Source organism: Carya illinoinensis, chromosome 6 (genome assembly GCF_018687715.1).
Source record: "Carya illinoinensis cultivar Pawnee chromosome 6, C.illinoinensisPawnee_v1, whole genome shotgun sequence".
Classification (NCBI taxonomy): domain Eukaryota; kingdom Viridiplantae; phylum Streptophyta; class Magnoliopsida; order Fagales; family Juglandaceae; genus Carya; species Carya illinoinensis.
The window spans coordinates 32,452,329-32,475,737 of NC_056757.1; the positions used below are offsets into that span (position 1 = coordinate 32,452,329).

The window sequence follows — 23,409 nt, forward strand, 5'->3', positions numbered from 1 at the left end:
ACATCAGCAGGAGGAGGGGTGGTTGCCGATAGGGGTGTCAAATCGTGTTAACGGGTCGTGTTAAAGTATGTATATTATACTATATAGTTTAACTATAATCCGACTCGTTGAGTTTATCATGTCAAAATCTCAAATCCTAACACGGCTCATTAACATAACGGATTGTATCTTGTCAATCCGTTTTGACCCATTAGTAAATATTATAAAATAGGTTAACACGATACAATATGACACATTTTAAATTGTTTATGTAAATGGGTTGAATAGACCCGAAATTAACCAATTTGACCCAATTAAATTTAACATAATTCTATATAAATTTTAAAATCACAATATTTATAAAAACTATAAAGCTAGCTACAAGTCCAAAATTACAATCCAAACAATATAAATATCAAAATTGAAATTTTAACAATTTTATTTTGAGGTATAAGGGTATAATTGTAATTTTAATTTTCTTAACGTGTCATAACGGGTTATAACGTGTCATAATGAATTGATACGTTATCAACTTGTTAAGCAATCGTGTCTTAACTGATTAATCCGTTTTTATTAAAACCCGTTAATACTAAATTATAACTTGCTATTATTGTGTCGTGTTCATGTTGGATTAACGAGTCGTATAACATATTGTCATTTCTAATTCCCGATTGTGTGCGGGCGTTGGGACAAGAAGATGAAGAGATTCAAGGACAAGGTCGAGGTCCCCAGCTCTACTCCTTGGCCCCTCCCTTTCAACCTCATTTTTAACTAGTGATGTTCTTCACGTTACAACAAAGATCAAGGTTGAACAGGCAATAGCTAATATTATTGAACTTGCTACGATCAACAGGGGCAGGCTTTATCTTAAATAATTTGAGAGCGTGGGAAATGAATTTCCTCTCACGATTCAACATGGATATGGCCCTTAAGAGTGCCGGGGCTTTATGTTATAGGCAAGGCTACATTGCACGTAAGAGCTGCAAGCATCTGTTCGGATTAACTTACTTGACCTTGGATATGAAAAGTTTTTATTTTAGATAAAAGTTTAAAATATTATTTTATAATATTAATATTATTTTAGAATTTGAAAAAGTTGAATTATTTATTATATTTTGTGTAAAAATTTTAAAAAAATTATAATAATGAGATGAAATAAAAATTTTGTATTTTGTTTTGATGGCCAAACCTAACCTAGAAAGAGGTTTGGCACATATTGAAAGCTGAACCTGTTTCATTGGAAGTATCAACTCGCCGTCCAGGGAATGGGATACTTTGGATGGTGTTTCACCTTTGGATTCGCAAATCTTGACACGAGGATAACGGTGTAAATCTATTTAACAGATCAAAGGCCTTTTCAAAACTAAAATGTCTGGAAGGAACATTATCTTTAGAGATTCTCTTCACATACAGAGCAAAGAAAAAGCATTTCCTAGCCTCCTTAGCATGCATGATCAAGTCCCATGTAAAACTTCCCTTTCCATTTCACTTGAAAAGGATGGTATCCATTTTAGAGTAGAGTGTGAAATATTTTTATCATTTTAACAAATGAAATTATTAATATTTTACACCAGATGGATATGATCCTGTTGGCATACAAAGTGGCTCGGTGGGTTCAAAGTCTTGTTTAATGCACCATCCGCTCATCTCATTTAATTTACTTGGTCAAAAATGGTTGGGAATTGCGGACTGTACAAATTTCATGGTTGGATAGACCCTGATTAACGTTGAATGATTGCCTAATTCCGGACTGGGCCAAAAAATACATGGTACGAGTGCGGATGGACAGAATCAAGGTGTTCATCAAAATGCTTATGCTGAATTTGCGACATGTAGCATGCTAAGTTAACACTTGGGAGGTCTTTTATATTCCAATTCCAGGGAAGACCAAATAAACATGAATGAGCAAGTGAACATCTCAAGCGTTCAAAGCCACCATTTGGCATCACATATAAAAAAAAGCATCAAAGACACCAGCCTTGATCATCAAAACCATCATCATCTTTGGAGTCATTGACCATGTCAATCTGCACCAGTAGTTTTGTTCATATTAAATATTGAAAAGATCTTATAACACGTCGAGAGAATGAATAAGCCCAACCCCTTCCAATTGTCTACTGTGTGCAATACTTGATAGGGTGTGCGTGTCGAACACCTCGCTAATATAAATGCTAGAGGGGAATAAGCAACAAAATGTCTTTAATATCTTGCGTTACATGTTTTCCCACAAAGAAAGAATGGTAACATAGAACCAAATCTAGTTGACATAAAATTAATTGATCCCATCCTCATATTCATTGAATTCTGTTGCAGTGATTGTGCAATTGTACTTGATACAAAATGATTTCATGATTAAGCTACAAGCTCAAACAAAATTAACCAAAAAACACGCTGTCAAGCAAATTACATAACTAACCTTTATTTATTGCCACAAATAGAAAGCAGTTTTAGTCATTGTCTTCTCGACCATAGTTGTATACTATCTCAATCTGCATTTACAATAAAATATCATAACTGTGTCAGAAACAAATGAAAACCACATCACTTGACTTACAAGTGTGGTGAAGTCCGAGAGGCTGTGAATTGAACTGAAACATCGATCAACATGTAATATTACCACTACACTTCACAATCTAATGGGAATAATGGGACATCAACAGAAAGGACATAGTAGTTCAACACATGAAAACAACCTTATTCCTAAACATATAGAATCTCCCTCTTTCTTTTTCCCAATGTTCTCACATTTTTTTACATTCCAGTGTTGTATACAAGGTAAAAAGGTAGAAATACATTTTTATGAGGATTCTCCAAGTAAAATGAAACCATCTCATATGGCCACGGTCATACAATCAACGTAAGGAGAATGCCTATCCATGTCCAAATATCCCTAATTCTCCCATGTACATAACATTCAAGTACATGAACAAAAATCAATCTAGTCTTTCATTTAACAATTGTTTCAAATGCACAAGTGCAGGCTTGGTAACGAGAATGCTATGCCTTCACTACATAATATGACAAAGGAAAAGTGATTCTATATCAAGTCTGCAAAAAAAAATTATCATAATAACTCACCCCAGATGGCGGAGTTGGGTTTCGAGTGAACTTTGAACCACCAGGAGCCCAAGGAACTGCAAAAAATGAAGGAAAAAGGAAGTCATAAGTGGGCTCCATACTGCATAGGTAGGCTTAAACTATAAACATAAAGCACTGCTGGATTTGTATTTTCACAATTAAATACATCATTCAACAATGACTGAACAAAACTTGGTAATATATTTGCACGGTCCATCCTCATGCCAATGCATGCAGTTTTGTCTAATGTCCCAAAAATATTACAAATGCCAATCCTACAAGGGTCATAACCTTGATACGCATGTTAAGATCCAAGACATAGATGAATTTTCTCTGTCAGTAATTTCCAAACCTTACGAAGTATCATGAACATGTCATCAAAATAATACTAAAGAATTCTCACTGAGGTGCTGCAGTAGAACACCAAGGATATTTTAACCTCAATTCTGAATTACATTCGACCATACTGCTTACCAATATAAGGATCCGGGTGCCGCCACTTATTGTAACTTGCTTCACCATCAGCTATCATTTTATCAATTGTGTCAAGGTCTTCCTGTAAATCCACATACCAAACAATTCATCAGACAGACTAACAAAATAAAGGAACAGAATTTAGTCACATGGAGTTGCATTTGAATACGGTACAAGAATTTATTGCCTTCACCATCATATCATAATCGTATTCACAATTCTAATAATTTATAAGCCTTCTTTAATTCTGCAGATAACTGCTTTGTATACTAGATATTGGCATACTATGCAAATTTCTGTGCTTATCTATGTTTTGTATAGTCATGTAAAACGATAGTAACATCTGAACTACGTGAGAGAAACTTGAAACAAAATTGGATGATATGTGAATTGCACACAAGACTTGTTGCCTAGCTCATATTGCAGTTACAGTTCAAGATATAAACATTTTCAGGTTACAGAAACAACATATCACAGTGTTGATTCTAAAATCTAATAGCGTTCATTATAGTTGACATCTCATTATTTTATAACAAACGTGAAGTAAGAAGGAGCTTCTCCTTCAGTACTTATGGTCAAAAGACAGACCATATAGATAAATAAAAAACGTGAATAAGGTAGTTTTTTCAGAAAATACTTGCTGCTCCCCTATCTGAATCCAGTGAGTGACTAAGCGGGAAATGAGAATCAGACTTGAGTTCTCTCGTCTGGAATGGAGGGACGTTTAAGAATCCCTTTGGTAGTAGGTATGGGGCACGCTTCTATCAGGAGACAACTGAGGCAAGTAGCTAGTTGACTGTAGGTTTAGGGCACGCTAGGATAGATTCTAACTTGCTCCGATCTGTTATTTCTTGTTTTCTTTCAGGGTGATTCCTATCATATTTGAACATTCAAAACTCAGGAATTTACCATCATAAGAATCTCTAAGAAAACACGATTAACAGAGCTACTGCTCATGATTTTCTGTTCACATTTTCTGCTTCTTAGAATGTATTTAGGTGTTTCTTTTGCATTAATAAAGCTGTCTTCCTTGTGCGCATGGCATCGCCTATTTCATTAGTATTAATAAAACTGTCTTCTTACTTATAAAAAAAGAAAAAAAGAAAGAGAAAAATAAAACGAAAACACGACTAACTCTAAATAAAAGAAAAATAATGCTCTTGATTTTATTAAAACGTATAGTCCTTTAATTTCCGAAACCCAGGATCAAAAAATCCCCCTCACAACGATTTGGCCAGTTACCATTCATAATTCAATACCCGGGAAGTATTTTCTACCCAAAAACAGAAGGAAAAAAAATATCAGAACGCGAATTAAAATTTATCCATAGCAATGCCCCATTCGTACAAGTACCCGTCAATCAAAGTAGGGATTGCTTGCTTTATAGTTATAATTTTCCAAACAGAAAGTCCACTACATTGGTAAGACTTAAAAAATCAATTTTGCAGCGAAATTCAATTACTTCTAAACGAATAGAAGAGAAATTTTTTTGAAGGAAAAGGCTAAGAGAACGAACCACGTGTTTGTTGCCGTCGAAACGCTCACGGAGGTCTGAAGCCTGAAATAGAGAAATCAAGAAAATTTAAAAACGGAAAAGGTGAGAAGCAGCAGAAAAAAAAAAAAAGAAAGAATCAAAATTTGAGACTATTTGAGTCGACGAGATCGAAACGGGAACAAAAGATCTGTGAAGAATGATGCAGAGAAGTAGTACATCTTGGTAGAAGAGGTGCCGATGGACAGCCCAGTTGAGAGTGTCCTTGAGGGCTCGCCTGTACAGGATCCGAACCCTCTCCTTCTGGGCTGCTCTCCGAGCTGCGTACGCTGCTGTAGATGCCACGCTCATCCCCCTCTGTCTCTGTCTCTCTCTCTCGCTAAACTCTTCGTACTTTTGGCGTTTGTGGCACGGTTCAGGCAGCGGAAGGTTGTTGTTGTCGAAGGACCAAAACGACACCGTATACACCCTGGATTAGGATTTCTTATGGGCTTTTGTTTTAATATCAGCTTTTTAAAAAGTTGTGTTTGAGACTTGAGCCCAATGGTGCCGAAAAGAAACGATTTTGTGGCCCATTATGTTATTTCGGAACTAACATTTCAAATTTAAAATTGTTGAAAATGGAAGTCGGAAGATACATTTTTGTATTGCTGACGTAATACAATTATGATTGAATTTTGTTACATATAAACATAGTTGTGTACTAATATACATATTAATACTAATTAATTCATATTTAAAATTTAAATTAACACTGTTTTTAATAGAATTTACTTTTTGACTAATTATATTAAATTGGTACACATATTAATACACAATTATACTTGTAACTCTATTTTTCCATTATGATTTATGCGACAACCTCGGTCACATTATTTATTTGTCAACGCCCAATTCAAGCGACTTTATTCCGTCATTAGATGGGGAGTCAGTTGTCGCATTTCTTTCCAAGTCTTGATGTATGGTATATAGCTACTTTTGTATAAGCCAAAATCCTCTGCAGTTTAACAATTACATTTATGAAATTGTATAGCTAGTTTGACACGCATGGATTATATTCATGAAAGAAAGATACAACAAAGCCAGATTCCCAAACAATGACGTATTCTAAGTCAAGATTTTTAGGCTTCTATTACAATCATCAACAAGCTGTCACAATCTCAATCGTGAAAAAGAAATCTATATGGCCAATCTAACCCGAAAGACATCACCTCTATAATTGTATATATGTATGGGCATAAAAACAAGCTCACACGAGGATTGCCTTTCTGTTTTTCCAGTTAAATGATCTCCGTCTTGTATTCGGAGAAGCGAAACTAAGCCCAAACATCTCTTTGAGGGCCCGCCCCCGCTCTACAAACCTTATCAACTTTGCAACAATAGCAGCACTCTCTATGATGTGATTCGTATCATTTGTGTTGCCCCACAGTTGGTTGACCAGCTGCAGTCTCCTGCGCTTTGAGTCCAATGCAATACCCCATCTTTGGAAAAGTCTCTTTCTCTCTTCCTCTGAAAATCTTTTCTGCAATAGCTTGCTCAGCATCTCTCTCTCCCGACGAAGAGCCTTCATGCTGTCTCTCCAAACAAGTATGTTAGTTTCTTGTGCATAAAACACCCGTGCAACAATTTCTATGTTGCTAGGAACCAAAAGTGTAGCATCTACTAAGCCTCAGAACGGAGGGGAAAAGAGTTGAAAGAAAGATAAACTTCTACCACATTTTTCTCAGGACACCCCTCCGCTATTCCCAAGGGGGAAAGAAAAGAAAGGCGCACAAGGTCTTGAATAAAAAAGGTACCATATAACATTTTCTCATCCCAAAGTTTCAGATTTAGGTTCATAAGGTTTCTTCACATAGATGCTTACAGAGAGAGAGAGAGAGAGAGAGAGAGAGAGAACCTTGAGACCAGTGTGAGAGTCCGACCATTTTCCAGAGTCTGATTTCCATGAGAAAATGATTCCTTGAGGAAAGATAATCTCCTTAGCTCCACCCCAAGGTAAATGGAATCCGTTGGATCACCTTTGAAGAGCAGGAAGAAGTAGGTTCTGTGGACTAGTGATACATTGCAGGTGTGCCAGAGTTCAATTATCGTTCTCTGCTGCCTCTCAAATTCCAGAGGCCAATCTAGAGGAGCTTCTAGTGCTGGAAGTATTGGATCAACTCCTACATCTTGCACATCCTTTCCAAACTTATCAACAGTTGGTCCTGTCCCCTGATCCTAGCAGGCACATAGAAAATGGAGGCAAATTTGATGAGATTTACCCTGCCCAAAATTTCTACACACTGCAATTTACTATTCTCTCAGTATTTTTCCAAGCCCATACAAGGATTTTGTTGCATCTAATAGTATTTTCCTGTTAACATGAATACAAAAAACCTCAACCGACACAAAAGGATAACAGACATTATGAGAAAAGTAATACTTGCATAGCAGAAGTTAAAATATAAGTAAACAGGCATGGTCTCACCTGACCGTCAACAAGTTGCTTCTCATAATCAAGTTTAGCCATTTGCTTTAGTCCCGCAACAAAAGTTTGGATGCTTGTAATTTCCACATCTGCAGAAGTTTTGGTGCCCTTTGCTTGTTGCTCATCTATGGAAGCAGTCCCAATAGAAGACTGAGAATCATTTCTTGACAAGCTTCTAGCGTTGGCATCATAAGTTAATAAAGGTAACTTCCTTCTAAAACTTTCTGGTCTTCCAGGGAATTCTCTTTCAAACCAATTAAGTGGGGTGCTCTCAATTGAGTCAGTCATGAGATCTGCCCTACAACTCCAGCTCCTCGTTAACTTAAGCCTTCCAGAGCTCATCATACCAGCTTCCATGGCCTGTGGAGATGATTCATTACGTAAGAACTGACGAGAATCAGTAGTCATTTGCACATAATTAGGTAACAACTAACAAGAGAATCAATAGTCATTTGCACATCATGGAGTTTCTGCTCCAACACGCCATATTTAAGAAACAATTTGGATTTGACTTACTTCTCTATTTGCATTCACAGGAGTCGACATAATTTCCTGGCCAGCTCCATCTCCATCCCTAGACACATTCAAAGCCAGTGTTTCTTCATTTCTACCAGTTCTTAAGGCACGGGATTCAGAATTATTGTCCTTGCTTGACTCTTCCATCTCAATACATCTAACTTCCTTGCAGTAGTCATCAGCATCTTCTGTAGTTCCTACTGCACTGTCCTCTTGCCTCTGACTAAAATGAGATCTAACCAATTGCTTTCCATCAGAAAGAGAATGGTCCTCTGGATAGATCCTGCCATCTCCATCTCCATCTCCATCATCATAATGAGGATTTTCAAACTTTCTGACACCTACATTTGGATAACCATGATCAGCAACACTTGATTCTGATACTGAACAATCATCATCTGACATATCTTCCCCATGAGATATAGGATGATCACTAAAACTAGCCTGGAAAAGAATAAAAACAAGAGTTAGCAGTTAGAACAGTGAACATGCAATGGAACTCAATAATGATTATGAAACTATGTACTTGTGTTGAATTTTGTTCATTTCCAATCATGCGAAGCAAATCCTGAATCCGCGATTCGGCAAGATCTCGTTGCTTAGTTAGCTCTCTAATTTCCTTCTCCATCTGCATGATAGAACAACAAATAAACAATCAGTCAATATGTAACAAGTTGCTTGCTCTTTATATCTCGTATACCTTTTAAACATCTAAAATGCTTAAGTTGGTTGTGACACCAGGTCATATTATTAGCCTCCTGAATTATGGTAAAGGGGGTTTCAGAATGTGTGAATACAGTATGGATATTAATACAGATTAAATAATTGAATCAGATCCAGCCACTTCTGGAAACAAACCTATAACATGTACACGTTCAGATGCTAACCCTCTAACATCTCTTACGACATTTTTTTTTTTCCCAACATTTTGTGATAGAAAAAGAGGAACAACTTCAGCATGACATTTCTTAATCACATCACTCAGCATTTCTCATTCAGTTCTTGTCCCCCTCTCTAGTCTGCAGGTGAGCCCAGCATAGTGCAAATAACATTTTGACTTATAAATATAGTAAAATGTGTAACTGTGGTCACATATGAAGGGAAGTTGAGACAGAGAAAGTAGAGTAATAACCTTTTCAATCCGGAGATCTTTCTTTCTCAGTAGTGCTGCATAATCACTTGTTGAGGAAGCAGGGGTGGGACTTTTCAACTCACTCTCCAACCTAGCCAGCTCTTTTTGCAAATGCTTCACCAAGGCCTTATCGGACATGACAACATTGACCTGTGCTTTTGTCGTCACTTCTTTTGCACAACAAGCAAACAAAAGTGTGTTTCTAGTCTGCTCAACATGGCTTCGTGCAGGACTCAAAGTGCAAATGATGGCAGTTCTAGCATTGCCACCCAAGCAAGGCTGCAGAATGCGAGTCAACTTAGAATCTCTGTAATTGATGTGTCCATGTCTTCCCTTACTGCATACAATCATATTACCAGATTATGAAGCTAGGAATAATATAATTACCACTATAGCTGTCAATCACCAAATAACTCAAGAAAGGCAGAAAAATCAAGCAAAATAGCTCGCATGTGCACAAATACCCACCCACAGAGAGAGAGAGAGAGAGAGAGAGAGAGAGAGAGAGAGAGAGATGAACCAATGATGTGGGAACAAGGTTCGAGTGTCTATGCATCTGACAAACTAATGATAAATGAACAAGGTAATATGTAGTTCTCACAGGGCATTAAGGTTGCTTAGATTTTACCTGTAGAGAGAAACTAGTCACTACCCTTCCAATATTTTTAACAATTTATCTTCATCATAGTGCACAGTGTAGCATCTGACAAGTAACAAGCAAAAATTTGGAGACAATAACATTACAAGATATTGTGTACTGGAATTAATGTCTCAAAAGAATTCTCACTACAAGCAACATCCTAAACATCGTGGTAGAAGCAACCAAGCTTCAATTTTTGTGATAGCAACTCAATACAAATATAGAACTGCACTAAAGCTTACTATTTATAAAAGTGTTCTACACGGAGTGAAATAGACATGATCAATAACTAACAAATAGCCACACCCACCCTAATTGATGATAGGTTAGAAAATTCTACTGGCGAATGATTTTGCAGGAGAAAATTGTTAAGAAAGAAGAAGACTACCTTAATTTACGAATAACGGTTCCCAGAGTAAGTAAACTACGATTTATGTGGCAACCTTCTTTCAATCTTGCCCCAGCCGATAATGCTTGAGATGCACGCTCGCTCCCTGCCAAATCTATAAAATTCTGCATATAAACACAGACACAGACTTCAAAATTTTTATCAATATAACTACCTTTGCATTTAATTTTGTGCCCTGGAATCTTCTGATAAAACCCACAGGCAATGTTTTGTTATGGAACATCACATTGAATGGGAAATAATTTGTCCATACCACACTTGCTGCAAGGGTGGTTGAATTGCCTTTGCCTAAGAACTCGCGAGCAGAACTTTCGATTGTCTGCAACAGTGAATAAGCAGAGAAGGTTTAGGTTAAAAACAAGAACAATGTGTGTAAAAATATGCTCTAATTTGAGAAGGGGAAGGAGAAGGGACAAACCAATTTGATAATTTGATGAGATCTGGAACTTCTCTCATTCAGCAATGTCTCTCCTATCTGTCTTTGAGCTGCAATAATGTACTTCATTACAAAAAAATATAAAATATCAGAAAACGGCAGAATTTTTGTAAAATACTCTACCTTCACAAATGGAAAGGAGCTCCTTAAAATGGTTCCAGTCCCTCAAAGTTTCTTCTGTAACTTTCTCCACGATAGTCCCTCGCTGATGATAATGTGATATCACAAAATCAATACATATACTCATAGAAGGAACTTACAAGAAAACTGATAACCACCTCAGGATCATCTAGCAGCCTAAGAGGAGTATTATCTGTGCTAAGAAGGTCTCTGACAGCTTCATTGTATATCTCAATTGCTGAGAACTTCAAAACAAACGCTCTTTCATCATGCTGAATTAATACAAAAAAAAAAAAATTGTCAACGAGATCTACAAACAAGAACATTTATTGAAATATGAAATTGCAACTGGAACAAACACCAAATTTGTAGTTTTTATTACCCTTTGTATATAGTCAAATATGTCTGCCACTGTGTACTCGGTAATTCCAACCATAGTGTATGTCTTTCCGCTGCTTGTTTGCCCATATGCAAAAATACTAGCTGAAAATACAAAATGGTGGAAACTTCTCACGTGTAAGTAAGAAACATGTAGAAAATCGATAGCCAGGACACTATCATACTTACAGTTGATACCACTGACAACTGAAAGAGCAATTGTTTGGGCCCCTTCCTCATATACCTGTCTTGTAGAGCAGTCACCCCGAAATACTTTGTCTGTCACCAAAATAAGACCAAAGGAAAAGAACTGAGATAACATACACCAACCTATAACTCTTATGAACTCTGTTAAAACATCTGCCAACTGAAACTGCTGTAAAATCCAACACGAATACGGTAACACCTATTTTGATGCTTGATGCATTGAAAAGATCTAAGCCTAGTTTCAACACTTAACCTATGAAAATGTTTTGGTTTTATAAGCCATGCACGATAATTCAGGGAAAAATAAATTTAAAGCTTTCTAGTCCAATTAAATTGACGAAAGTGTCGACCAAAACAATATAGAAGAAGATGAAGCAAAGCTACAATGGCATTCCAAGCTCTACAAATTCTATTTAAAGCCAGCAAATTTTAATCATGACAAAGGGTTAGTTGCTTGTGTGTATGCTACAAGTCTCCTAAATCAGTTCCAAATGCCTCATCCATACAAGCTACATGTAACATTGTACTCAAGATGCAACCATGGAAAAGGATTAGCCGTGGACAGAGTAAACATATAGATTAACGCATCCTTACCAAAAGAATAGGCACTTGGAAATGTGGATCCCTCGCGCAAGGTGTTCCGGTATAAGATTGTGGTGTCGTTGATGCATTCCCAGTCTGCAACTTCATTCGATGCACTCTCTTTCTCACTCAATGGCCTCAATCTGACGAGAACAAGAATCTTCTCCTCCCGACCACTCACTCCTTGCATCTTCTCCCACTTCATTAGCTCTTCCCCACCTATTGCTCCCATTTCTTAATTTCCAGTTTCTATCAACAGTTCTCTAAGGGCCAAAAGCCAATTCAATCAACATAAATCCATAATTTCAATTTGTAAAAACAAGTGCTAGTGGTCAAGTACTCACAGTTGCTATTGCTTTCCTAAAATGCAAGACGGTTTAGGTGTTAAAAGCAAGGTTGTTGCACTTGTTAAACGATATTAGACGCATCATCATCTGCAACAAGAAGCTAATCATGGGCCTTAACCAACCAACCTCAAGAAAAATAAAGGAAACATGCAAAAAGAGAAACGAACTAACTAAGGGTTACACCAGCACCACCAAGCTAACCATGCGTTTTATCCAACAACCAAAAACATAAAAAGGCTTTCATGTATCTGCAACGACAAGCTAATCATGATTATCGGTGAGCACCCAATAAAATGGAAAAGCATAAAAGAAGGTTACTCTTACTCGTGGGTTTGTTGTGATTAACTCATATCATAATTCTTAGACCCTAATAATAATAATTATTATATCATTAATAATATCATTATCATTATTACTACTATTACTATTATTACTACTTTTCACAGGTTGCCCTCGTTCCTAATTATCTAAAATTTTGTTTTGCATTTTTACTCTTTCCTTCAACGACAATCGATGGCATCTAAGAACAGAAAGACTTACACTAGTGGCAACCCACCACGCTTGAAGACGAAGTAACGGAATATCACATAATTTTCGGTGGCCAACCGAGCTTGGAACTTTGCAGATAGGCCGGTCCCCCAACCTACCGCTCCGTCGCTCTCTCTCTCTCTCTCTCTCTCAACACACACGCATACATCATTTACAAGCACAACGACTTTTACCATGTGAAGTTTACCTCTGGTTTGTTTGTCCTTTTCACGAAGCTGTTAGGCGTTAGAGAACAGAGAAGCTCCAATTCCTTCGGTGATTCTCTTCTGAGTCCCGCATACGTCGCCGCTTCAGCCTCTTTGCCCGCGTTGTTGTGAAAAAAACCCAACTCTGAACGCTTCGGCTTGGCTACTCTCTCTGCTCGCTCTTCCTCAACGTCCGTTGTCTGTAGCACAAAATCCAAAACCGCTTTATAAACTAATGTAGTATATATTACGCTCCTGAACGAACTTCAAAACGGTTTCCCATAAACTCCCCGAATTTAGCGCATCTAAACGTTGGTGCTTAAAATAAATCCAACGGTAAATGCATTCAATGAAAATACCCAAACCCCTTCAAATCCAAATAATTCACCTTCCGAACTAGGAAATACACTTCGAAATTCGAATTACTTGAAAATCAGAAGCATCCAGTAGATCTTCTAAACGGTTTTACAATAGGGTCCATAATTCTCACAAAAGTCGAGGAAGAATATTAATTTCACTGACCTAAGCAAACTTTCTGTGGACCACAATACTAGAGAGACGGGAAAAATATATACAAAGACGTAGCTTCGAAGCGCAAATATGAAGCAAAAGCAGAGACAATGAAGCTTTACGAGTGGAATAAAGCGATGAAAGCTGGAAAAGGAAAGAAACTGAGGAAAAACGAAGAACAAGTACCAAAACAAAAAAAGGAAGGGAACGGAACTGAACTGAACGGAAGTTGATAGAACAGTGAAAATGGGCGAAATTTCGGCCTCCACGATCTCAGAAGAACCGTAGCAAACACTATGTGAGAGAGACACAGTTGGCGTCAAGACTCAGACACCAACCATCTCTCTCTCTCTCTCTCTCTCTCTCTCTCTCTCTCTTCTCCCTTCTCCCTTTGTGTCCGTGTCTGTGAACGTAGCAAAGCTCCAAGAAAATTCTGACACGGCGTCAACGTTGTAGTTTCTCTCCGCTGAGCTATGGAAAATGAGTGCTGAATTTACTTACGTGCCCTTGCTTTTGTTCCGAGAGCCATGGGGTGAGGAACTCCGCCAAGTCACGTGATAAAAGTGCTACAGAGGTGGTTAACTTCGCGCCACGTGGGTTCTCTTTATTTAATTTAATAGGTAGCTTAGCTTTCTGATCACCGTCCAATTGCATCTTTCTTTTTCATGATAATTCCATCCTCCCTTTTTTAATAATTATTAAATGGATATTATGCTTTCATAGGATTTAATGCAGTCCCAATTATTAAAAAAAAAAAAAGAAAAAAGATTATGAATAATTATTGAGTCATTAAACAAACAAAATAAAAAAAAGATTCGAACCGTACGTTTGGAAGTTGAAAATCATGATTTTCTTTAATAAAAGCAAGTACAATAGATGAAAAATTGTCGTATTTGTAGTGATATTTCTGAAATTCCTAAAAATATTGGGGCAAAAAAACAAAACTTTGGTGTGATTTTTGTTAAACGACATGGGCTTTTCACTTTTAAGCACTGAGAGAAAAAGAAAAAGAAAACCTGAAAAAGGGACTCTCGAAATCACAATTATTCGATCATTTTCTTTTTATGATGCGTTGACAGGAGATATCGGAGCGGGGGGACAAAAAAGTAAATAATCAGAATTTTTATCCCTAAATAAATAGCAAACAACGATCGGATAATGATTTTATTTATTTATTTTTTATTTGGTTTGAAACGAATAACGCAAGTGTTTTTATTTATTAGGTTTTGAAATGTATAAATTTTAGATACTTTATTTATTTAAAAAAAAAGGTACAATTTATTATTTAAAAAATAATATTTTTATATAAATTTTATATTTATTCACTTTTTCAAATAAAATACGTAAAATTTGTATATCTAATACTAAAATATCATTTATCTTTTTAAAAAATCCACAGACAAATATATAGATTTCAATTTTTTATTTTTTATTTTTAATGGATTACAAGTTAAGAGGAAGTAGGTGAAGATGTCAAAAGAGGGAAAGATGCAGGAAGGCCACCTCCATATTGATTGATGTGGTAGCAAGAGCCGATGTCCCTTTGAATTGAGGGGTGGTACATTTCATATTTGTTTTCTTGTTGATGGGGGCTCACTTTCTGTTATAAGCAAACGGCTAATTTTTAATAATTTTTATTTCCAACAATATTTATTTGACTTAAAACGATCCTTAACTCATTTTAAATAATTTCACAGCACACATATATAAGAGACGTACGTGTTAATAAACGTGCTTACCTCTAAATTTTATGCTCTTTTTTTCTTTAATAAAATAAAATAAAAAATAATTCACTCTGAATAAATAAAGGCTGATGATGATATTCCTCTTAGATCTTACACTATTTGTTGTACACTTGAAAGAATTATAATCACTTCTGAAAAAAGGAGTTAAATTTTTTATTCCCATTAATTGAAGAATGTTTAAAGCATTTTTTTTTTTCCCAATAGAAAAGATGGAAATACATGATTGCAAATAGAGTCGGTGGAGCGTTTGTTGACATTTGAAATTTAAAATATATATGATAATAATTATTTGAAAGAGACTGATATCTATGGCTTGAAATGATTACACTTAGTTATACAGTTCAGATTAGAAGAGATGAGATATTTTAGATAGTAATAAATAAAATATTATTATAATATAATTTTTTAATATTAATTTTATATTAAAATTTAAAAAAGTTAAATTGTTTATCATATTTTATATAAAAATTTAAAAAAAAATTATAATGATTAGATAAGATGAAATGATATGAGATTATTTAGTTTTGGTTAACCAATCCAGTAAATACTCGTGTAAATTTCATGAGTAGATATTTATACAAACTACAAATATACACAAATAAACAATCTTTGCACATAAACTTGTGATCAATTCGGAGAATTAGGTTTCGTTTGATTTCGCGGTTCAAATAAGATAAAATAAGATATTTTGTTTTAAAATTTTAAAAAATTAAATTATTTATTATATTTTATATAAAAATTTAAAAAATTATAATAATAATATGAGATGGAATAGTTTAATTTTATATAACAAAACCGACCTTAATCTCGATGACCATGATGGCGGCACGATATAAGGCATATCAAGTGCTGACAAAAGAATATATATGTATTTATGTATGCATATAGTACCACTAAACAAGATCATTAACGATTGTACTAAAAGATATATAGTCAAAGACTTACAAAACCTTTATCTGGTTTATATATGTTGCATGCACGCGTACCTGTTATTATTCGATGGGTCCATCAGGTTCCCCACTATGAAAGCAATACCACGTGAAAATTAAAGACAGTTGTTAATTATTGGATTAGATCAGCTATATATTTATATATATACATAGCTGAATATTGGGTGATTTAATTGCTTTAAATCCTTGCAAAATTCATAACTCATTGATCATGATCAGCAAATACTGCAGCTGGAGGACTCACCCGATGATTTTCTTCATTAGGGTTGTATGCAATATTGGTGCATATATGTCTAACTTTATTACTTAATTGTCAATTGGATAAGTGTTACAGTCATAAAAAAATGTTAAAAAAATAAATTAATAAATTGACGTTATTTGATATGATACGTTAGATTTATTTTAGAGTAAAAATAACTTTACATAGGATTTCCTCCCACCAGAGTTTCATTAATGCTATGCATGCAGCATGCAAGGTGGAAAGTTGAAATAAAGAGTAATGCTACATACAGTCGTGAAATTATAAACGTCGCGCAATCGTTTTGAAAAAGAGTGGAGTTCACAATTAAAAAGTTAATTTTTTTTTTCATGTGGGTCCCATATTAATGCATTTTTTTCAAAGCGACTGTACGGTACTTGCTCAACCACGACTACAAATATCATTTCTATGTAATAAATTTAGAGCTTGTAGAGAGAGAGAAACAGATAACCCAGTTGAAGGAGGACCCCTCCAGATGCATCTCGTGATCATTAAGAAGGCCAACTCAAAAAATAAAAATATCCTGAGGAGCCATATGTATACCTTTTACAGCTTTTCTTCTTTGGTTGAAGTTTAGGATTGAATATCCTTAGATATGTCACCAAAGATGTTTGTGAGCTTAGAATTAAAATGATGAATGTGAAAAATCGTAAAGGAGATCACTTTGGTTCATAAAAGAAATTTTGTAAAATAAAATTTATAAATTAATATGATTTAACATAATATATTATTTTATAAAGTTATTTTTATAATATCATATCTAAACACTTTTGCTTTACAATATTCTTATTCTTTTAAATATACGTTTACTTGAGAATCACGGTAGAATCATTACTAGTGTTGGACTTAACTATTGATTACAAATTAATTTACAATAGTTTTTCTTTCTTCATTTTCTGCACCTCCTCAAATTGTCTTCCTTATATCTCATTACCAATAATTACTTTAGTTAATGGAATATCCACATACCAGTGAAAGTGGTTTTGAACCACATGACTAAACATCCTACTAACTCCCATAAAATGATTACACATCAAATTGTGGTTATTTAACTCAACAACTTCATTATGGATATGATAATGCCAATTTTAGGTTTTGGTTGTTGAATCAAACTCAACTCATCTTAAATCAATTATTGATAAGACTCACTACTTTTTCAACTTTTTATAAAAAGTTAAACTCATCTGAACTTATTTTATACATTTAAATCTAAAAAATTAAACTTATCTCAACTTATAAAAGTTAAATATATCTCAATAAGACCCATAAAATATTATTATTAATAACTCAACTCAATTCCATTTATCTCAACATCCAAATACAGCCTAATCTTCCAATTATGCGCGTTCCAAATCATGGTCTGACTACCTATGGTTAAGACAAGGGTATCCTAAGCTACATAAAAAATGGACAATATATTTTTCAGGAATATTAATATTCCTGCAGAAACCCTTAGGATCAAAGATAGTAGAAAAGTAAGGGCATACTATCAAACAAAGTAGACATTGCATGTTATTTTCAAAGACACCATGATCATGATCTCATCTCCATCCATTTTAGCTGAAATTACGCCACAAATTAACGCTGATTTAGATTAAAAAGGTATTAATCAACTGTAGTTTACTAATATAAAATTAATCAAACTAAGTCGAGACAATATATAATATTATGTAGAAGGTCAATACTGAATAGATACATTAATATTTCATGGAGCCCCTAAAGTCTTTCATGGGGACTCTTATCTTTAGGGAACTGCCCCATTAGAAAGAGAGAGAGTCAATCTTCCAAAACCCTAGACTGCCTTAATTTCTTGGCTTTATCTGTTGGTGGCAATGGGTTCGGTTTGGATTTTCTGAATAATGATTTTAAAGAAGATGGGTAAAATAACAGGACATGTCCTTCTAAAGTGTTGGATGAATGGGGCTGGGTTAGTTTGGAGGGTTGGCATGGCTTTGTCAATGGGGCCATCGATTTGAAAGCATATGGTTTAAGGAAAGGGGTTCAATTAATGACAATTTTTGATGTGATATATTTTAGACATTATTATATATTTGTGACCTAAATTAACAGTCATTTACAATAAATTAAATTAATAAATATAATTAAAAATCATAAAATTAAAAATTAAAAATAAATAAAAATAAAAATAGCATACCCACTTACATTTCAAACGAGGAATGAATAATTGAATACGGTTTCGAAATAAGCCCACAAAACAAACAATAAAATAATAAACCTTGGGGGCCCAGTTCATTTACCACCCTCTCAATGCCAGCTATTCCCTTTTCTTTATAGCTAGGCCACGCGTTCGGAATAGGCTGAATAGCCCAATTCAGATGGGATGGATTAATATGAAGACAGAAATTATGACGAAGAAACGTCAATAAATAAATAAAATTCTGTTAGGTACTTTTAATTTTTTATATTATATTGATGTAATTGAGTAAAATAATTATTTTATATTAAAAAAATAATATAATCAAATATATTACTAAAATACATAAAAGAATAACTGTATATAAAATTTTTGATAAAAAATAATACATAAGACGTAATTTAAATGATAAGATATTGATCAACATTATCGCTCATTATCAAAAAGTGATAATTTTGAGATAGGAATGAATGACTTTCCTAATTTTGGAGGATGATAAAATTATTGATAATAGGAGGTGATAAGGGTATTTTCAGAAAAGTAGGGAGTAAAAGAAAGTTGTAGACCATAGAAAAGCACAAGGGAAAAGGAGAGGTGTTGAAAGAAAAGGTGGGGTCATGGCAGATATGAAGGTGGTGGTCGAGAATGGGCTGGATGGAGCTTTCAATGACTCACCACTCTCGAATCTTGTGGCTTTGGATAAAGTGAGTATACCACAAAACACCTGTTTCCCCGAATTTCCTTGCATTTTCTTTACAGACAAACAACACATCTCTCTCTTCTTTTGGCCTTTTGTATCTCTATTGGTCTCTCTGTCTCTGCTACATCTAGAAGCTCTCCCCCAATACGGCATCTCCAATCCATCTTTGATCCTTTAGTACCAACTTCTGGTACAGCAAATTTCCTTTTTTTTTTCTTTTTTCTTTTTTCTTTTTACTTAACTATCACGATTAGGTATTTTTATCCCACCACAAATTATCACGATCGTAATAAGCAACTAAACATTATCAAAGTCATGTTTTTTAAGTAGACAGCCTTACTATTAATTATGACATTATATAGGATGACGAAGATAATCAATCCATAAATAAAAAAACTTGAAATAGTTAAAGAGTGTTTTTAAGATTGGAGTTGGTCTTTATTTTCTTTCCATGTCTCTAATAAGACAACATCATAAATACCATCAAGCTACAAAAACCATTAGATGTACTAGAATTTTTATGCAAGTCTTTCATTTAATTATCTTTAATGGCATCATAATTTTTGAAACCAGGGAAGAAAGAAAAGAACTGTGTAGTAGTCCTAGTCCTTACTACTCATGAATGGATATGGAGTAATAGAGCCTACTTAACAAAGACAAAGTACACCAACCCAAGGGATAATAGCCAGGTGTCAATTGTTACAGAGAATACATCTACCGTCTGTCTTGTTACATATTCTTCCATCTTCCTCGGCGCTCGGTCGTTTACTTCAGAACATCCTCCACTGACCCGATTTCTTATTCTAATACAGACAGCAAATCTCTCTGTTTTCATCTGTTTAAAGTTTTTATTTTTCTCTCTCTCCAAGTCTGATTGACTCTGTGTTCTTGATTTTGACTCCCTTTTATCTTTGAAAAGAAAAAAATTATGACATTGAAGATGAGAAAGGAGGAATGACTAGAAGCAGATTGCAAGTCAAGGAAAATGCGAACACTTTGCGACGTCTGCGAGAGCGCCCCTGCCATCCTTTTCTGCGCCGCCGACGAGGCTGCTCTTTGCCGTGCCTGCGATGAAAAGGTAATCTCTCTCTTTTTTTTTTGGTTCATATTTAATCTTTAAAACGTTGACTTCGAGAATCGGGTTGATCAGAACTTCGTTGCGTATGTATAATTCGACTCAGTGGCACCGTAAATGGAAACTTGAGGGGTCCTGTTATGTTTTTGATGAGTCGGGTAATATACAAAATGTTTCTTTTAGGTTTTTTCTGAGGTGGGTTAGAGCTAATCGAGTATTTAGAGCTGTGTATAAGTAGTAATTTCCTTGCCATTTATTTAAATAATCGTTGTCAATCAAGTTCTATGGTCTCGTCTGGCTTCAATGCAACTGTTCTCTCTCTCTCTCTCTCGATCGCTCCTCTCACGCACGCGCATTTGGAGGAGTTTCAGTGTCCATATTGCTCATCTCGAATAGTATGTTCTTGGCCGACCTTTATCTTGAATTCAATAAAATTCCCCTTACCTTTTTCATGTTGGTATGCGACTTTCTTTGTCAAACGTGAGCATGCAACCAGATGAATTTCGCTCCTATGTGGTTGCCGGTGGGCTTTGCTCACCGTGTTGAGATCATTTTCCCACATCACATACTCTTTTTAGATATGGTCAGTGTTTGATATGTTATTTGCTTGGACAACTTGCATTACGCATTATCGGTTGGATGGTTTATATAGATCTCTCTTGAGAAGAATAAGTTTAGTTATCTATTTATTTGTTCATAGGGTTCAATTAATAAGGTTAGCAGGGAGCCAATATCAAATAATCTAGTGCCCATTGTTATCTATGCATGAATGATCAGTTTTTTTATATAAGTTTGACTTGATCTGAATATGGGAGTTGAGATTTGACTGGGGGGACTCACATAAGGCCTTTTTTTTCACTGTACTTGAGTAATTGCTTTAAAACATGACAAACTGGCCTCATTAAATTAAAATTAGCGGATAGATGATTGTAACTTTCTAATGTCTATTGTTCTATCAGTTCACGTACCACAAATTAAAATTCTTTTAAGTCGTCTTTCCATTTAGATGTACAGGAGTTTTTTATAGGAGAGTGGTGATGATTATGTGAATTCTGTATCAATCTGATTTCACTGGCCTTCAAATAAAACAATGACACCGGCATTACATGGTTTTCTGTATTTTGGACTTGTAGGTCCATTTGTGTAACAAGCTTGCTAGTAGGCATGTACGAGTTGGGCTTGCTGCTCCCTCTGATGTCCCGCGCTGTGACATATGTGAAAATGCACCTGGTATGTTATTTTATTTATGTTGTCTTTTGGGGTAATGATTTGGTCCCCCACACTACTACCTTTTTTTCACAATTTGGAACCCAAAACATCAAAACTGTCAATTTGCACCCCAAACCAGCACTTTTTAGCAATTGCGCACTCGGTTTGGATTCGACCATTAATATCAATGAAAAATTGTCAACTCCAAACCGAGTGTGAAAATTGCCCAAAACAATGGAATGCAAATTAATGGATTTTGTACTTTTGGTTGCAAATTTTACCTTCCTTTATTTTTTTGCAATAGTTTTTCATTGAACTTTTGTATGTGCATAGCTTTCTTCTACTGTGAGATAGATGGCACTTCACTTTGCCTGCAATGCGATATGATTGTACATGTTGGTGGCAAAAGAACCCACGGGAGATATCTCCTACTGAGGCAGAGAGTTGAGGTTTGGTGTCTCTGTACAAGCAACTACTGGTTTGGGTTTGTGTTTCTTATAGGCCACCTGAATCTTTGCCATGTACTCTGTGTAGTTTCCAGGGGATAAATCTGGTCGTTTGGAGGAACTAGGGCTGCAACCCCTTGATCCAAATGAAGCAAGAAAAGAGCAGAGTCAGCCACCTAGGCTCATGGCAAGAGAGAATCAGCAGAATCACAGAGTTCCTCCCATTCCAGTGGTAGACAACAATATTGGTAGTGATAGCAAGATGGAAAACCAGATGATTGACCTCAATAGCAGGCCCCAACGGGTACATGAACAAGCTTCAACCAACCAGGTATTCGTTTTTTCAATGTCCACCTAGGTCAGCAGTTCTTTCACTGGGGCACTATTATATATCTCTCTATGCTCTAATTTTTTGGACTCAAAGATATTGTGGGAGGTTGAACAGGATGTGGTTGTTGGAAGCGGCACAAATCATGACTCTGCAAGTCTGTCTCCTATGGGATCTCAAATGAGAGCTGAAAAGTGAGCAAGGTACCAATATTTAATAACCGAAGTGGTTCATGTTGCTCTCTCTCTCTCTCTCTCTCTCTCTCTCACAATGAAGTTGACACCATGTTTTACAGCTTTACGAATTGGGAAAACACACTACAGTACATGATTTTCAATAAATGCTACAGGATTAGTGGAACTGCTACTGTGTGGTGGCTCAGTTTGAATTTTTAGGTTGATACAAAAAAACCACAACGTTACAGAAGCTGTTGAAGAGCTGTGTATATTGTATATTATCTCTCGACATGGATCCTCCTTTATGCGGTCGAAGGTTTTTTTTTACAAGTAAATGCAGTTGAAGGTTGACTTAACTTTCGTTTGATTTCAACATTTTATGAATATTTGTTTACTTGGTACAAAAAACATCTGTTTACTTAAGTGAGAAAAGTAAGTTCTTGAATGCATGGAATTTAACGACTGTAAAGGGGAAAGAGGCAACTATTTTAAGCTTCCAGGCTCTTTCTTATATGAAGAACCTGATGAATCAGTAGTTGAAAGCAATGAAGTGAACAGAGTCAGGCAGCCTTTTCTCCACACACACACACACACACACACATTTGGTAATACCGGCTGCCTCATCTTTGCTTTTGACCAACTGTGATCAACTAGCACAAGACTGAGTAGAACTTATCCCAAGACAAAAGGCAAATGTTCTACTTACATCTATAATCTCTGCACTGGATGGACAAGTAACTTCTCCCCTAAAACACATTTTACATGAATTTAAATCTGACAGTTAATTTTGAACTTGAAAGAGGAACTTAACTCCTGTTGTAGCACTCGTGCTATACTTATAATGCGCAATGAGTAACTGCAACAA

The 23,409-nt window shown here is 35.5% G+C and overlaps 3 protein-coding genes across 14 annotated transcripts; 1 reads left to right on the forward strand and 2 right to left on the reverse strand.

Annotated features, from left to right (window-relative positions):
* Window positions 1-1,776: 1,776 nt before the first annotated feature.
* Window positions 1,777-5,437, reverse strand: LOC122312521 (NADH dehydrogenase [ubiquinone] 1 beta subcomplex subunit 9-like). The gene is made up of 6 exons (XM_043127158.1): window positions 5,243-5,437; window positions 5,048-5,089; window positions 3,532-3,613; window positions 3,058-3,113; window positions 2,396-2,468; window positions 1,777-2,006 (listed from the first exon to the last, which is right to left on the reverse strand). The coding sequence occupies exons 1-5, from the start codon at window positions 5,372-5,374 to the stop codon at window positions 2,427-2,429; spliced, it is 354 nt and encodes a 117-aa protein (XP_042983092.1). The 5' UTR covers window positions 5,375-5,437; the 3' UTR covers window positions 1,777-2,006; window positions 2,396-2,426.
* A 620-nt stretch (window positions 5,438-6,057) lies between these two features.
* Window positions 6,058-13,936, reverse strand: LOC122313328 (kinesin-like protein KIN-7E). 7 transcript variants are annotated; one of them, XM_043128221.1, is made up of 17 exons: window positions 13,380-13,936; window positions 12,994-13,191; window positions 12,255-12,344; window positions 11,923-12,173; window positions 11,311-11,400; window positions 11,126-11,226; window positions 10,902-11,015; window positions 10,747-10,828; window positions 10,606-10,673; window positions 10,441-10,506; window positions 10,167-10,291; window positions 9,139-9,475; window positions 8,533-8,634; window positions 8,007-8,450; window positions 7,491-7,850; window positions 6,921-7,234; window positions 6,058-6,594 (listed from the first exon to the last, which is right to left on the reverse strand). In XM_043128221.1, exons 4-17 carry the CDS (start codon window positions 12,140-12,142, stop codon window positions 6,273-6,275), a joined length of 2,745 nt encoding a protein of 914 aa, XP_042984155.1. In that variant the 5' UTR covers window positions 12,143-12,173; window positions 12,255-12,344; window positions 12,994-13,191; window positions 13,380-13,936; the 3' UTR covers window positions 6,058-6,272. The 7 variants fall into 7 exon arrangements, with proteins under 7 accessions (XP_042984155.1, XP_042984151.1, XP_042984153.1 ...); XM_043128217.1 differs by having other exon boundaries at window positions 6,921-7,240; window positions 13,721-13,935; XM_043128219.1 differs by having other exon boundaries at window positions 6,921-7,240; window positions 13,716-13,935.
* A 5,443-nt stretch (window positions 13,937-19,379) lies between these two features.
* On the forward strand, window positions 19,380-23,013 carry LOC122314259 (B-box zinc finger protein 19-like). 6 transcript variants are annotated; one of them, XM_043129742.1, is made up of 7 exons: window positions 19,380-19,500; window positions 20,230-20,388; window positions 21,519-21,615; window positions 21,928-22,043; window positions 22,129-22,371; window positions 22,465-22,571; window positions 22,664-23,013. In XM_043129742.1, the coding sequence occupies exons 2-6, from the start codon at window positions 20,296-20,298 to the stop codon at window positions 22,564-22,566; spliced, it is 651 nt and encodes a 216-aa protein (XP_042985676.1). In that variant the 5' UTR covers window positions 19,380-19,500; window positions 20,230-20,295; the 3' UTR covers window positions 22,567-22,571; window positions 22,664-23,013. The 6 variants fall into 6 exon arrangements, with proteins under 6 accessions (XP_042985676.1, XP_042985675.1, XP_042985674.1 ...); XM_043129741.1 differs by lacking the exon at window positions 19,380-19,500 and adding an exon at window positions 19,768-19,999; XM_043129740.1 differs by lacking the exon at window positions 19,380-19,500 and having other exon boundaries at window positions 19,770-20,388; window positions 22,718-23,013.
* The last annotated feature ends 396 nt before the right edge of the window (window positions 23,014-23,409 follow it).

Coding starts and splice junctions, on each gene's coding strand:
- LOC122312521 (XM_043127158.1), bottom strand. CDS start 5,374: ATGAGCGTGGCATCTACAGCAGCGTACGCAGCTCGGAGAGCAGCCCAG. Junction 5,090..5,242: donor GGCACCTCTTCTACCAAGAT/GTACTACTTCTC, acceptor TCTCTATTTCAG/GCTTCAGACCTCCGTGAGCG. Junction 2,469..3,057: donor ACCCAACTCCGCCATCTGGG/GTGAGTTATTAT, acceptor TTGTAAATGCAG/ATTGAGATAGTATACAACTA.
- LOC122313328 (XM_043128217.1), bottom strand. CDS start 12,142: ATGGGAGCAATAGGTGGGGAAGAGCTAATGAAGTGGGAGAAGATGCAA. Junction 10,507..10,605: donor CTCATCAAATTATCAAATTG/GTTTGTCCCTTC, acceptor TCACTGTTGCAG/ACAATCGAAAGTTCTGCTCG. Junction 10,292..10,440: donor CCACCCTTGCAGCAAGTGTG/GTATGGACAAAT, acceptor GTTTATATGCAG/AATTTTATAGATTTGGCAGG.
- LOC122314259 (XM_043129742.1), top strand. CDS start 20,296: ATGCGAACACTTTGCGACGTCTGCGAGAGCGCCCCTGCCATCCTTTTC. Junction 22,044..22,128: donor TACTGAGGCAGAGAGTTGAG/GTTTGGTGTCTC, acceptor TACTCTGTGTAG/TTTCCAGGGGATAAATCTGG. Junction 22,372..22,464: donor AACAAGCTTCAACCAACCAG/GTATTCGTTTTT, acceptor TTGGACTCAAAG/ATATTGTGGGAGGTTGAACA.